We start from the raw sequence: 13,331 nt of genomic DNA, 5'->3' as shown, positions 1-13,331 counted from the left end.
GTTCCTGTTGGCTGACCTCTGACCCCCTTTTCCCCCCCCCCCCGTAGTTTGCGGAGGAGTCTGGGTATGATACTCCCCTCTACTCTGCATCCGTGACCTCGGTTTCTTCTCGCCCCATGATGGGCTGAGGCCGGCCCCAACAGCTGGAGAGTCTCTCGGAGAAGAGAATGACCCACAGGGCCAGCCCACTCAAAGCCTACGACTTCCTCCTGAAGTTTCTATTGGTCGGGGACAGCGATGTCGGCAAAGGGGAGATCCTGGCCAGTTTACAGGACGGGTCCACCGAGTCGCCGTACGGTTACAACATGGGTGAGTGCGATCCTCGGTAACCCCACAATGACCATATTTCTTCCCCCCCAAGGGGAATTTTTGTTTGGCATAAAGTCTTTGATGTCATGGAGCAGAAGGCTGACTGAAGGGGCCCAACCTCATGGCAACGCTGTGCGCTGCAACGCCGCATGCATTACCGCCGTGCAGTGTGGTTTTGCAGCACAGTGGTGTGAACGGGCCCTCAGGGTTATAGGGTTAGGTTCAAACTGCCACCCTTATCAGCGAGATTCAGAGAGTCTGGTGATCAGAGCTTACACTGGAGAAGGCTGCCATGTTTAACCAAGAGAGCCGGTGGGAGCCCCTCATAATGGGCACAGCGGGTGTACAGACCCGGGAACTCAGCACAGGGATGGTGGGGGCCCCTCATAATGGGCACAGCGGGTGTACAGACCCGGGAGCTCAGCACAGGGATGGTGGGAGCTCCTCATAATGGGCACAGCCTCATAATGGGCACAGCGGGTGTACAGACCCGGGAGCTCAGCACAGGGATGGTGGGAGCTCCTCATAATGGGCACAGCGGGTGTACAGACCCGGGAACTCAGCACAGGGATGGTGGGGGCCCCTCATAATGGGCACAGCGGGTGTACAGAATATTTCCCTCTCTGGCCGGGAGATCTCAGCGGGGAGTTCCCGGGTCTGTACACCTGGCACGGCCATCATGAAGGGTTCCCACGATCCTTGCTGGCTTTGATTTATGTTATATTATGCATTCGAGGGAATACCCGGCCTCCGAGGCAAAGGGGAACGGAGCCAGGGACTATGGTAGGGAGCGGTCCCCTGAAATGCCCCGGAGCTGTTTTCCGTGTGAACTGTCAAATGAAGTTTTGGATTTGATATTTGTTTCCCGTTTGTCCGGGGACGGCGATTTATATTTTCAGTCGCATTCATATAAAGTTTCCAGTCCTGTCTTCAGGAGTAGAATTCTGTTGTGGAAAGTCTTGTGTCATCTTCTGGGAGTCCTCCAAGCACGGTGAGGCCCGGAAGATCCCCATAGAGTGTAATTAGCTTCGTCTGTATCTGCCGCGCCTTCCAAGCCGACCTGTTAGGGTGTCGCCTGTCGCGGTATCTGCATGAATGTAATCGCGGCCGCCATCAGGTACGAGCGGCCGAAGTGCAGCTTCCTGCAGAAAAATCTCTCCTTAAAGGGAAAGCGAACGCGCCTCGGGCATTGAAAAACGTCAACTTCCCTGAAGCCTGGAAAAGGAAAACGTTGTCGCCTTCTCCGGGAACACAATTGCTTCAGTCTCATTGGCTGCAGCCCGTCGCCGGGCACGATCCTTGTCATGTCAGGGATTTGACCGATTCCCTTTTGAAGAAGTAACTCAACCACGTAATATAAGCGCAGTGCACTTCCAGGGGAACAAAAACACTATTTATATATAAATACTTAGGAAGCTATTTGCACAAAAAAAAATGCAGTTTTGAACGTGACGCATCAGATTCCTAATAATAAAATAATTGACACGTCGGTCACTTTTTTAATAAACGGTCCTCTGGCCCTTTAAGTGGACCTTTTTAAATGGTCTTGCTTCTTTGTTGGTGTACTTTCTGTCTTTTATTACCATGTCCATGCTTGTTTGCATGTAGACACTTCCCCCTCCCCCCCGCGTCCTGTATGTCTCTGTTGGTCCACAGTTCTGATGGGCAGCCTCACTGACCAATAGTGAAGGGTGAGAGCGGTAGGACATAAGCAGAGGCACATTGCTTAAAGCAGCGGTTCTCAACCTTTCTAGGGCCGGGACCCCTTGGTAACATTTTCCAAGTTGTGGTGACCGCCAACTGTAAAATTTAGGGATGCACCAATACTAGTATCTGTGTGGGCCCTCGGGAGGCTATGCGGGCTCTCAGGTGGCTAGTGGGACTCTCTGTGGTGCCCAAGCACTTACCTCCCCTCACTCCTGCCTGCTCCCCTCTCTCTGATCCTCTCCGGTCGCTGATGCTGCGGCGCCATCTAGGGGAACTGACACTGCCGCGCTAGGAGGAGGCTGAGGAGCCTCTTACCTAGAGCAGCACAAGGCACGTGGGGACCCCCCTCAACTGTGGGTCACGACCCACAGGTTGAGAACCACTGGCTTAAAGTGAACCTGTGCTCTGTCCCCACCGGCCCTTTAAAGCGGAAGTAAACCTAAAAAAAACCCTAACATTTGCCAACATACCGGGTCAGATTTTTGGTGGAAGAGAATGTATTTGATACTTTACTTATTACAGATATTTATATGGTGCCGACAATATGTGCAGCACTTTACACAGGGCACATTCACATCCGTCCCTGCCCTGGAGGAGCTTACGATCTAAGGTCCCTACCATACATACATGCATACATACATACATACATACATACATACATAATATTACAATGAACCTTCCAGCATGTCTTTGGGGTGCGGGAAGAGACCGGAGTACCCGTAGGAAACCCACACAAGCACAAGGAGAACATGCAAACTCCATGCAGATAGTGTCCTGACCGGGATTCGAACCGGGGACCCCCCCAGTGCTGCAAGGCAGAGGGCCTGCCCAATGGACAAAGAAGAAGACAATGGAGGAAGATAATATGGCACCAGCAGAGGCGGAGTGGATGCAGTTGGCTGTCAGAGTCTTGCAATGCCTCATGGGATTTGTAGTTGCTCCACGGCTGGAGCGACACCGTTTGCCTTCCCCTGATGTACAACATCCTGTCACATTTATGGCACCTGTCCGCCATCACCTAACACATGCTCCTCCTCCTCTGTGACTTCATTGCATGCTCCTCCTCCTCTGTGACTTCATCGCATGCTCCTCCGTGACTTCATTGCATGCTCCTCCTCCTCTGTGACTTCATTGCATGCTCCTCCTCCTCTGTGACTTCATCACATGCTCCTCCTCCTCTGTGACTTCATCACATGCTCATCCTCCTCCTCTGTGACTTCATCACAGGTCCACTTTATTCGGGCAAATGCTACAAGAATCCGGATCTGTGTGTGGCCAGTTGTCCTTCTCGGCGTATTACCGGGCGGGTCGGAACCAGGAACGAAAGCGAACCCCTCCCCTCCCCCATTCACGCATTGCGTTCTATGAAGAGCAAATGGCAGCCGCAGCGGCTTTGCCGACTCCCCTGAACTCGATACTTTTTGGTCGATCTTCCAGAAAAGGAAATTCTCTTTATTGTCGGGGAATAACTTGCGGTGGATCGGCGACCATCTCCGAGCCGCACCGAGGCTCCGCCTTGACCTCCGGGGGATATGTGGCCACACGCCATTTATTTTTTCTTTGGAAATGTTTAAAATGTAATTTCTTTAAAAACATTTTTGTTATTTTATTTGTGGAATAAATTCTAATTTTGGGAACTCTGTATCGGGGAATTTGATATGTCTTCAGGTTTCCTGTGCGTGTGCGGTTGTCCCCGGTTTCTTCCAGGTCCGTAGCCTAATCCTCCAAGACAGCGTCGTTCCCCCCAAGGGCTCCCGGCAGAGAAGGATATCCCGACTCGGAGACCGGTGCAAATATCCCGCAGCCGCTGCGTGACCTACTTCTCCTGAGCCCGGGCCTGGCACAGGGCACTGCGAAAATCACGTTCAGAACGTTGCGCCGATCCCTCAGCACTGCGCCGCCCGGGTTTCGTTATTACTGAAGGGGGGGACGGAGGTCAGGTATGAGACTGAAGGGGGGGACGGAGGTCCGATAGGAGACTGAAGTGGAGGATGTCCGTCTGTTCAAGGACATCATGTTTCAGTTTTTGGGCATTATGGCTGTTTTTCCCCTTCCAGGGACGTAGAATTGTTGGCTGTTGTATTGAATGATTTCAGCAGCCTCCGTGTCATGCATTATAATTGGATGGGTTTGATTGTTAGGATCGGCGCTCCCATCGGCCTCGTTCCCTTCACTTGGCCTCGTTTTTCTTCCTCTTATCAGCCGGATCAGTTTGCAGAATTTTCTGGTTGCTTCTAGAACCTGAAATTCTGGTTCCCGGGAATGTCGTCTTCATACGGAATGACGTCTCTGTGTTCAGCCTGAAGCGCGCCGTGTCCCAGCATGCAGCCGCTGTGCCGGAGAGAGAACGCCGCTCCTGCTGATCTATGCGGACGGCAGCCAATGAGAAGTCGGCTTGTAGAGGCCGGCCGCACATTACGGGAATTGCTGTGTCACTGATTGGTCCGGCGAAGGGCCCAACTGCTATAAATTATGAGCGCGGGCCGGTCCAAGTCGTTTTTCAACATGAAGGATTCTGTGTGGAGCCAACGTGGGATAGAGGCCGCTCACAATGCGTTTATACTGCGATGGCAACTCCACTGTATTATGTGTTGCAGCGCATTGGCTTTGAATGGACCCCAATGCAGGGTTCATTCTTGCCCAGTGCGCTTGGCCCCCGTTCTTGCCCAGTGCGCTTGGGCCCCCGTTCTTGCCCAGTGCGCTTGGGCCCCCGTTCTTGCCCAGTGCGCTTGGGCCCCCGTTCTTGCCCAGTGCGCTTGGGCCCCCGTTCTTGCCCAGTGCGCTTGGGCCCCCGTTCTTGCCCAGTGCGCTTGGGCCCCCGTTCTTGCCCAGTGCGCTTGGGCCCCCGTTCTTGCCCAGTGCGCTTGGGCCCCCGTTCTTGCCCAGTGCGCTTGGGCCCCCGTTCTTGCCCAGTGCGCTTGGGCCCCCGTTCTTGCCCAGTGCGCTTGGGCCCCCGTTCTTGCCCAGTGCGCTTGGGCCCCCGTTCTTGCCCAGTGCGCTTGGGCCCCCGTTCTTGCCCAGTGCGCTTGGGCCCCCGTTCTTGCCCAGTGCGCTTGGGCCCCCGTTCTTGCCCAGTGCGCTTGGGCCCCCGTTCTTGCCCAGTGCGCTTGGGCCCCCGTTCTTGCCCAGTGCGCTTGGGCCCCCGTTCTTGCCCAGTGCGCTTGGGCCCCCGTTCTTGCCCAGTGCGCTTGGGCCCCCGTTCTTGCCCAGTGCGCTTGGGCCCCCGTTCTTGCCCAGTGCGCTTGGGCCCCCGTTCTTGCCCAGTGCGCTTGGGCCCCCGTTCTTGCCCAGTGCGCTTGGGCCCCCGTTCTTGCCCAGTGCGCTTGGGCCCCCGTTCTTGCCCAGTGCGCTTGGGCCCCCGTTCTTGCCCAGTGCGCTTGGGCCCCCGTTCTTGCCCAGTGCGCTTGGGCCCCCGTTCTTGCCCAGTGCGCTTGGGCCCCCGTTCTTGCCCAGTGCGCTTGGGCCCCCGTTCTTGCCCAGTGCGCTTGGGCCCCCGTTCTTGCCCAGTGCGCTTGGGCCCCCGTTCTTGCCCAGTGCGCTTGGGCCCCCGTTCTTGCCCAGTGCGCTTGGGCCCCCGTTCTTGCCCAGTGCGCTTGGGCCCCCGTTCTTGCCCAGTGCGCTTGGGCCCCCGTTCTTGCCCAGTGCGCTTGGGCCCCCGTTCTTGCCCAGTGCGCTTGGGCCCCCGTTCTTGCCCAGTGCGCTTGGGCCCCCGTTCTTGCCCAGTGCGCTTGGGCCCCCGTTCTTGCCCAGTGCGCTTGGGCCCCCGTTCTTGCCCAGTGCGCTTGGCCCCCGTTCTTGCCCAGTGCGCTTGGCCCACCGCTCTTGCCCAGTGCGCTTGGCCCACCGCTCTTGCCCAGTGCGCTTGGCCCACTCATCTTGGCCCCCGCTCTTGCCCCCCGCACTTGCCCTGTACCCTTGGCCACCGCACAACAATGGCAATCGTTGAATACTTCTCCCGCCCACATTATCACTGCACTCCTTGCCGCAGGATGAGGATGATGATGCTACAGGAAGCCAGGGGCAGAGGATGCCGATTCTAGGTGGCCACAGTCTGAGGTATGTGAGAGATGAGTAAACGGCAATGGCCGGGACCGAAAGGACGTACATTATGAAAAGTGCAATTCTGCTTTAAAAGGCGAACTCCACCTTTGAAAGGACTTGTCATTTCTTTTTCTTTTTTTTTTCTCTTTTGCTCTTTGAATCCCTTTTGAGAAGAGTTCTCCCCACTTCCTGTCCCAGAGACGCAACAGGAAGTGAGAAGAAACCTCTCCAAAGCGGGCAGAATTTCACTCTTTGCCACCGGAACAAATGTCATTGGAACATTTCCCCTCACTTCCTGTCACGGGGCCAATTGTAAAAAATGTTTTTGGAGTCCCAATCATTTTCTGTTTCAGTGATGATACTGGCGAGGACACATCGAGGGGGCGGATCTCCCGAGCGGGTACACAAGCAGCAGTGAAACCTGACCGGAGCTTTAACCCTTCAAATGTCTCTCCAAAGCTTAAGGAAATGGTTTCAGAATGGACTTTTTTGGCTTTTAACTCTCTGGGATGTCCGTTCCCTCGCCCACTGTGTGTGAACGGCCGTTCTCCAGCACCGGCTGAAGGGGAATATAGAAATCGGCCTCGTGGCCGGCTGCCATGGCCGTGTGATCAGGTGACTCCTTGTCCTGAGAGTAATATGTACGTTCCTCTCATGTGCGTCCTGCGTCCAAAGGCTTCGGGCTTGTGTCGATGGCATCAGCGTGAAACGCCTCCTGAGATCACTTGGAACTCCATGACACTTGACTTTGACCTGCAGTTGACTGTCCGACTTGCTTCTGACTTGCTTCAAGTGGGTTTTGCATTACTGTTGACTTGAATGGGAATGCAAAACCTGTCTGACTTGAACAGAGGTCCAGGTCCTGACACTCTCTTGAAGGTTCATCACACAAATTTCAATTTTAAAGCTCCTTAAAGGAGAACTACCGGGTCAGGGCTTTTCCCCCATAGTTCTCCTCAGGGTAACGGGAGGACACAAACTAGCGTCCTCCCGTCACCCTAAGCTCAGTATATAGGGAGCAGCTCGCGGTATACTGAGACGCCGGAGCGGATCCCGACAATTATGTCTGGATCCGCCCAGCTGCTTGAGTGACAGCTGGCTCCGCCTATCTAGAGGCAGAACCAGCTGTACCCGCCCCGTCCGTTCCGCCAGTCAGCGCTGGAGGATCGGAGGGGGGAATCCATCCCCTCCCCTGTCACGGGCAGAGAGCCGTGACAGGATCGAGAGGTGAGCGAACCCGCTATGTGTTCGCTCACCTCCCGATCTACTGAGCCGACCTGTGACAGTCTCATTGTCACAGGTCGGCTAGAACTATGAGGCTGAGTGAAAATCACCCCCCTCATAGTTCTCCTTTTAACGGTCTCGTATCTCCCACCAGTGCAAAACCACCCCCTCCCAGAAGTTTCACTCTTCCCGCTGCAGAAAACCTCCATCCAACTACTGCAAGCTCCATGTTGGCTATAGACAACATTCAAGCTGCGACCCTCCTTCTAATGGCGGCGGCAGCGAGTGGTATGAGCCGGGAAGATTGGAGGACGGATATAATAGCGCGGTGGGGTGATTGCGCCCTCCACCATTCATCCACAACGACAAAGAAGAACCCTTCTGTGTGGGCTCCCCGCTGATTTGCGGCTCTCCCGCCGCTATCATTACTGTGATGACGATCTGATAATGACACTATTACAGAGCGGAGTTAAAATGGCGGCTCTGTGATTTATCTCCCTCCGTATCGGGGTTTTTTTTTCCTGTAGTTTTTTATAGCGCAGCAGTAAACGGTCGCAGACTGAATATTATCTCCTTAATCTTTCCTTCTCCTCGTAAATTCTCCCGTGTTTGTGACAAAGCCGCCGCGCTTCTCCAGCTCGACCCTCAAGGACATCCCGAGTCCTTTCTTCAAACCCGCCATGAAATAAAGATGTTTATTAGTGACTTGCTTTTCAGCATTACAGGGTGGCGATCCCCGGAGGGGAGAGGAGATCGGATTTGGGTGGCCTGTGGCATGCCAGCACACAATGCTTTGTTACAGTTGCAGGGGATTATGGGGAGGAAAGGGAGTAAGTTAGTCATGTGATTGCACGGCAGCCATTTTTTAATTTATTTATTACAGGTATTTATAGAGCGCCGACAATTTACACAGCACTTTACATAATTGCACATTCACACCAGTCCCTATCTTCGGTCCCTATCTCGCATGCATACATACATACATACATACATACATACATACATACATACATAGAGGGACAATTTTTAGATAGGAGCCAATTAACCGGAGGCAGTGGCGTCACAAGGGGGTTGCGGCCCGCACCCGGGGGACACCAAAATGACTGGCAGTCATTTTGGTGTCACCCCCCTCTCTGAAAAGTCGGGCACTCGGTCATGGACCGAACACCCGGCAGTATCAGGAGAGAGAGGCGGGGACCAGGCGGCATACCTTATCACCTCTCCTCTGTCCATCACCAAGTTGGCCGCCGGCAGGTATCGGAAGATCGCCGCGCGTGTGCGATGACATCTCGGCGAGTGGGCGACACCCGGTAACCGCTCCAGGTGTCACCCAGCCTCGGGACGCCCCTGCCCGGAGAAAACTCACACAAGCACAGGGAGAACATGCAAACTCCTTGCAGATAGCGTCCTGACCGGATTTCGAACCAATGACCCCAATGGGAGCCGGGTCTTCTGATCCAACATCAGTACCTGACCTCAACCTACTGAGCACCTTGGGATGAATTGGGAGCCGGGTCTTCTCATCCAACATCAGTACCTGACCTCAACCTACTGAGCACCTTGGGATGAATTGGGATCCGGATCTTCTGATCCAGCATCAGTACCTGACCTCAACCTACTGAGCACCTTGGGATGAATTGGGATCCGGATCTTCTGATCCAGCATCAGTACCTGACCTCAACCTACTGAGCACCTTGGGATGAATTGGGAGCCGGGACTTCTCATCCAACATCAGTACCTGACCTCAACCTACTGAGCACCTTGGGATGAATTGGGATCCGGATCTTCTGATCCAGCATCAGTACCTGACCTCAACCTACTGAGCACCTTGGGATGAATTGGGAGCCGGGACTTCTCATCCAACATCAGTACCTGACCTCAACCTACTGAGCACCTTGGGATGAATTGGGATCCGGATCTTCTGATCCAGCATCAGTACCTGACCTCAACCTACTGAGCACCTTGGGATGAATTGGGATCCGGATCTTCTGATCCAGCATCAGTACATGACCTCAATATTACTGGTGGTTTGGAATGGGTTGGCCAACAAACTCATAGGTGTGATGGTCAGGGGTCCATTGGCCACTTGGTATAGACATCCAAGACTGAAAGCTTAGTACATGGATGGGCAACTCTGAACCTCCAGCTCTTCTTCAACTACAAATCCCAACATAACTTTTCCTCTGGTAGTCACGCCCGTCACTGTCAGTCTTGCAATGTTGACCAGTGTGGTGGAGGAACTCGAGTGTCCTGCACAGAGCCCTGACCTCAATCCTACTGAACTCAACCTTTGGGATGAATTGCAATACCAACTACAAGCTAGGCCTTGCAACATCAGTACCTGACCTCACAAATGGACATAAATATCTAAGGACGCCCTCCAAAATCTTGTGGAAAGCCTCCCCAGGGGAGTGGAGGATGTTATAGACTCAAGACGGCAACTCCATTATAATGGCCTTGGTTTTGGAATGGGATGTCCAACAAGCCCATATAGGTGTGTGATGGTCAGGTGTTCAGAAACGTTTGCTCGTCTTGTGTCTCGGCAGCGGGAACCTTGGCCTGGGAATGATGTTGTACAGATTTGTGGTATCAAGGTGTTAAAGGGGAACTACTGTGGCTGACCCTGCTGACCTAAGTCTACTAGTTGGCTGGCTGTCACTGACCTGGAGCATCGGCGTGAAGGGTCTTCATACTTGTTTTGGATCAGTGACTAGCGGCTTCGGCAAGAGCAGGCTACATATTCTTCCCGCCGAGGTTTCCTTTAATTATCTCTGCACAGAAGGAGAGGAGATCATTTTACCTTTCCTTGTAGAAAGAAGACGGTAATGGTGGACTTGTAGCGTGAAGAAGAACCTCTTCTGGTCTTTTTGGATCCGGCGGTTTGATGCGTTTTTTGCACTTGGAATTCGCAGTTCCTGAGTTCTGAGACTAAACAGAATCCGGCGTATTTACTCTGCAGGCCTGTGCCGTATACCGCGCGGTTAAAAAATGAATTCGGGAGATCCTAGTGATGCGTTTCATTAATAATATCTCCAGATCTTTTAAAGTTTACTTTTTTTTGTTTCCTTTTTAATACTGCGCCAGCCAAAAACGTGGGAATCCCCGCGGCAGAGTGAAGATGAGGACCGCTGACCTCTGTGTGCCAGCATCGGTCTATTGCTATTGGTCTGACCCTCCTCCTGCGCAAATACTTCTCTGCCATCAGCAGGGAGCCCCGAGCGTTTCTGGTTGGAGAGTAAGGATGGGCTCAGGCGTGTTCGCAGCTCCGCGTGCCGAACCCGCCGGGAAGCTGACCGCACCGCCGCGCCAATCACAGGTACTGAGACGTGTTCCCGGTCCACAGCTGCAGAGATCGGAAAATGTCTCAGTGCCCGTGATTGGAGATTGGAGCATTTTTAGAAATCATGTTGGTGTGAAGCACAAAAGACGTTTACTGAACCGAAAATTAAAAAAAAAAGAGTTACAATTATACTCCTAAAATAGTTTTTTCATATTGTTCAAGTGAAAATTTTACATCCAGAAGGTTAGAGAACGAAGTCCGGATCACCCCCCAAAGAGTTACAAACTGAAAGGTTTTTATGTTTTTTTTCTTTTCACAATTTTTTTATTTCACAAGTTAAAGGAGAACTATGAGGTCAGGGCTTTCCCCCATAGTTCTCCTCAGGGTCGGGGGAGGACACAAACTAGCGTCTGTTCCGGTTCTATTGTAGAACAAGATCTGTGTCTGAATTCCTCCAACCTAGAGGTCTGAGACTCGGGATATGTTATGAGGATGTGTTCCAAACCGCATGCAAGATACTGCGACGGGTATTTGCTTCTTGTTCTACTGTGCCAATGGCTTGCATGGTGAGGAACTAGAGAGGAGAGTTAGAGAGGACGGAGCAGAGTCCCCCAGCAGGGCAGAGTCCCCCAGCAGGGCAGAGTCCCCCAGCAGGGCAGAGTCCTAGGGCAGAGTATATCAGGAGAGGTGAGTGATAGAGGAAGGAGCAGAGTCCTCCAGCAGAGTATTGCAGTCCGGTATAACATTACTCGCGGTGAGGATTTAACCCTTTAGCTGTCTCAGGAGCGCCCGCTCAGTGTAAGCAATGATAGAAATATGCGGACTATGTTGCTTTGCTTGGCAGGTGAAGCTGTTCTCGCATTGCTCGGGAACTCCCACATCCTGAGCGCTTGGCACCACCAAACCGCTTTGGAAGGTTGAGCTGACTTTATATAGTCCAGGTCTTGTCTAAAAACCTGATGTTTACCTTTTCAGTATCATTTGCAGGCCCTCCAATCTACAACCCCCCTCCCCCAATCTTCAGCCAGAAGACATTTAGGTAGAAGAAGATCTTACTAAGTGTACCTGTCACCAGTAACATAGAGGGAAGCCATTTTATGTTGATGCATTTAGCTTATCCATTCACGAGGACCCTTCATATCCATGAGAACGCAGCCTATCCCATCGCTAGAGACCAGTGACATCACCGAGACCCTTCGTATCCATGGGAACGCAGCCTATCCCATCGCTAGAGACCAGTGACATCACCGAGACCCTTCGTATCCATGGGAACGCAGCCTATCCCATCACTAGAGACCGGTGACATCACCGAGACCCTTCCTATTCATGAAGGGACTCGTATTGAAGGCTATGTTAGGAGGAGCATGCTTATAGGAGGAGAGAGCAGAGCAACAGAGATAACCTTGTCAGTCTGCTGCTTCTCCTTTTTACTGTCCACTCACAGTGCGGGGGGCGGGGAAGTAACCTGGAAGTGAAAGTGAAACTGCAACAAAGAAAGATCAGAGCTGTGCTGTGTGGCAGAGCTGTGGGAAATGTCAGGACTGGATGGACAGAAATACAAATAAAAGCCCCTGGTATGTATTGTGGAGTCCAGCGTCACGCGGTGCCCTGTAGGTGCGGTCGGGCTGCGCAGTGATTTGCGGGACAGCAATGAGCCCATTCCCTTATGAGGCGAGCCTCTGGAGGCGGTTCTGCTCCTGCAAGCGCTGCTCCTGTGTAAACTGTTTGGATTCGGCGCGCGGCTCTCCAAATACAGCAATAAATGGATCCGCCGAACGGTAAACAAAGAACATGAGAGAGCAAAAACATGCCGGCCTCCCGGCCCAACGCCCGCCGGCCTCCAATATATCTCCAGCAAGGCGTTCCTGAAATATTTACTGTTGTTGTCTGTTCTGTAGAGTGACCGGAGCCGTCAACGTTGTCATGGAGATAATGTATTACTCGAGTCCTCCGAGGTGTGTCTTCTATAATACCTCCAACACTCCAAGAGGAGGGAGACACAGAGATCGCTCTGACCTCCGTCCTCCCCTTCAGTCTTCTATCTGACCTCCGTCCTCCCCTTCAGTCTCATATGTGACCTCCGTCCTCCCTTTCAGTCTTCTATCTGACCTCCGTCCTCCCTTTCAGTCTTCTATCTGACCTCCGTCCTCCCCTTCAGTCTCATATGTGACCTCCGTCCTCCCTTTCAGTCTTCTATCTGACCTCCGTCCTTCCCTTCAGCTGCAGGAAGTCAGATGGAGGCCGGCCTCGTTCCCAGGTTGGAGGACGTCCAGGTATTTTCGGGCCTCCTTAGCGTCTGTACGAGGTCACCAATCTGCGTGTCCCGGAGAGATTATCCTGAGATTTTGGGCTCAGACGGCCCCCTTTTGGGGGAATTTTTGCAGGTTTTCGGCCGGCTGACATGTAACGTGTAACAAAGGATCTTTATTCTCAGACGTTCCGTGTATTATAACGGGTCACAAGGTAACAATGTGAACGGGAGGCGGGGTCAGACCCTGTGTGTGATGTCGCCGCTCAGATTGGGCGGATTCGCAGGGATTTGGATAATTTCGGTCTTTGTTGCTCTGAATACTTCCGTCCTGAAGTGCTGATTGGCCCGCGTGATCGCGGCGGATATCTGCAGCTTACTCGCCCGCGTCACCTTTGCTTGTTTCACAGTCACCTTAAAGGGTAATTCCACTTTTTAAAAAAAATGTAATTACCCCACCAATCTGCCCCCTCCCCTCCTCCACCCCAAACATTGGTTGGGGGGAGGGGGGGGGGGTTGCAC

The 13,331-nt window shown here is 53.1% G+C and overlaps 1 protein-coding gene across 2 annotated transcripts in view; it reads left to right on the top strand.

Moving 5' to 3' along the window:
• Window positions 1-47: 47 nt before the first annotated feature.
• The window catches only part of LOC108800854 (ras-related protein Rab-40B), a 46,007-nt gene continuing 32,723 nt past the window's right edge, over window positions 48-13,331 (top strand). For both annotated transcript variants that reach the window (XM_018572837.1, XM_018572836.1), the window contains exon 1: window positions 48-309. In XM_018572837.1, the coding sequence (XP_018428339.1) occupies window positions 168-309 (142 nt within the window). In that variant the 5' untranslated portion in view covers window positions 48-167. The remainder of the gene's footprint in view (window positions 310-13,331) is intronic.

The sequence above is a fragment of the Nanorana parkeri genome, unplaced genomic scaffold, assembly GCF_000935625.1.
Source record: "Nanorana parkeri isolate BGI_ZX_2015 unplaced genomic scaffold, ASM93562v1 scaffold2145, whole genome shotgun sequence".
NCBI classification, from domain to species: Eukaryota; Metazoa; Chordata; class Amphibia; order Anura; family Dicroglossidae; genus Nanorana; species Nanorana parkeri.
This window is presented reverse-complemented; position numbering and strand designations above follow the sequence as displayed.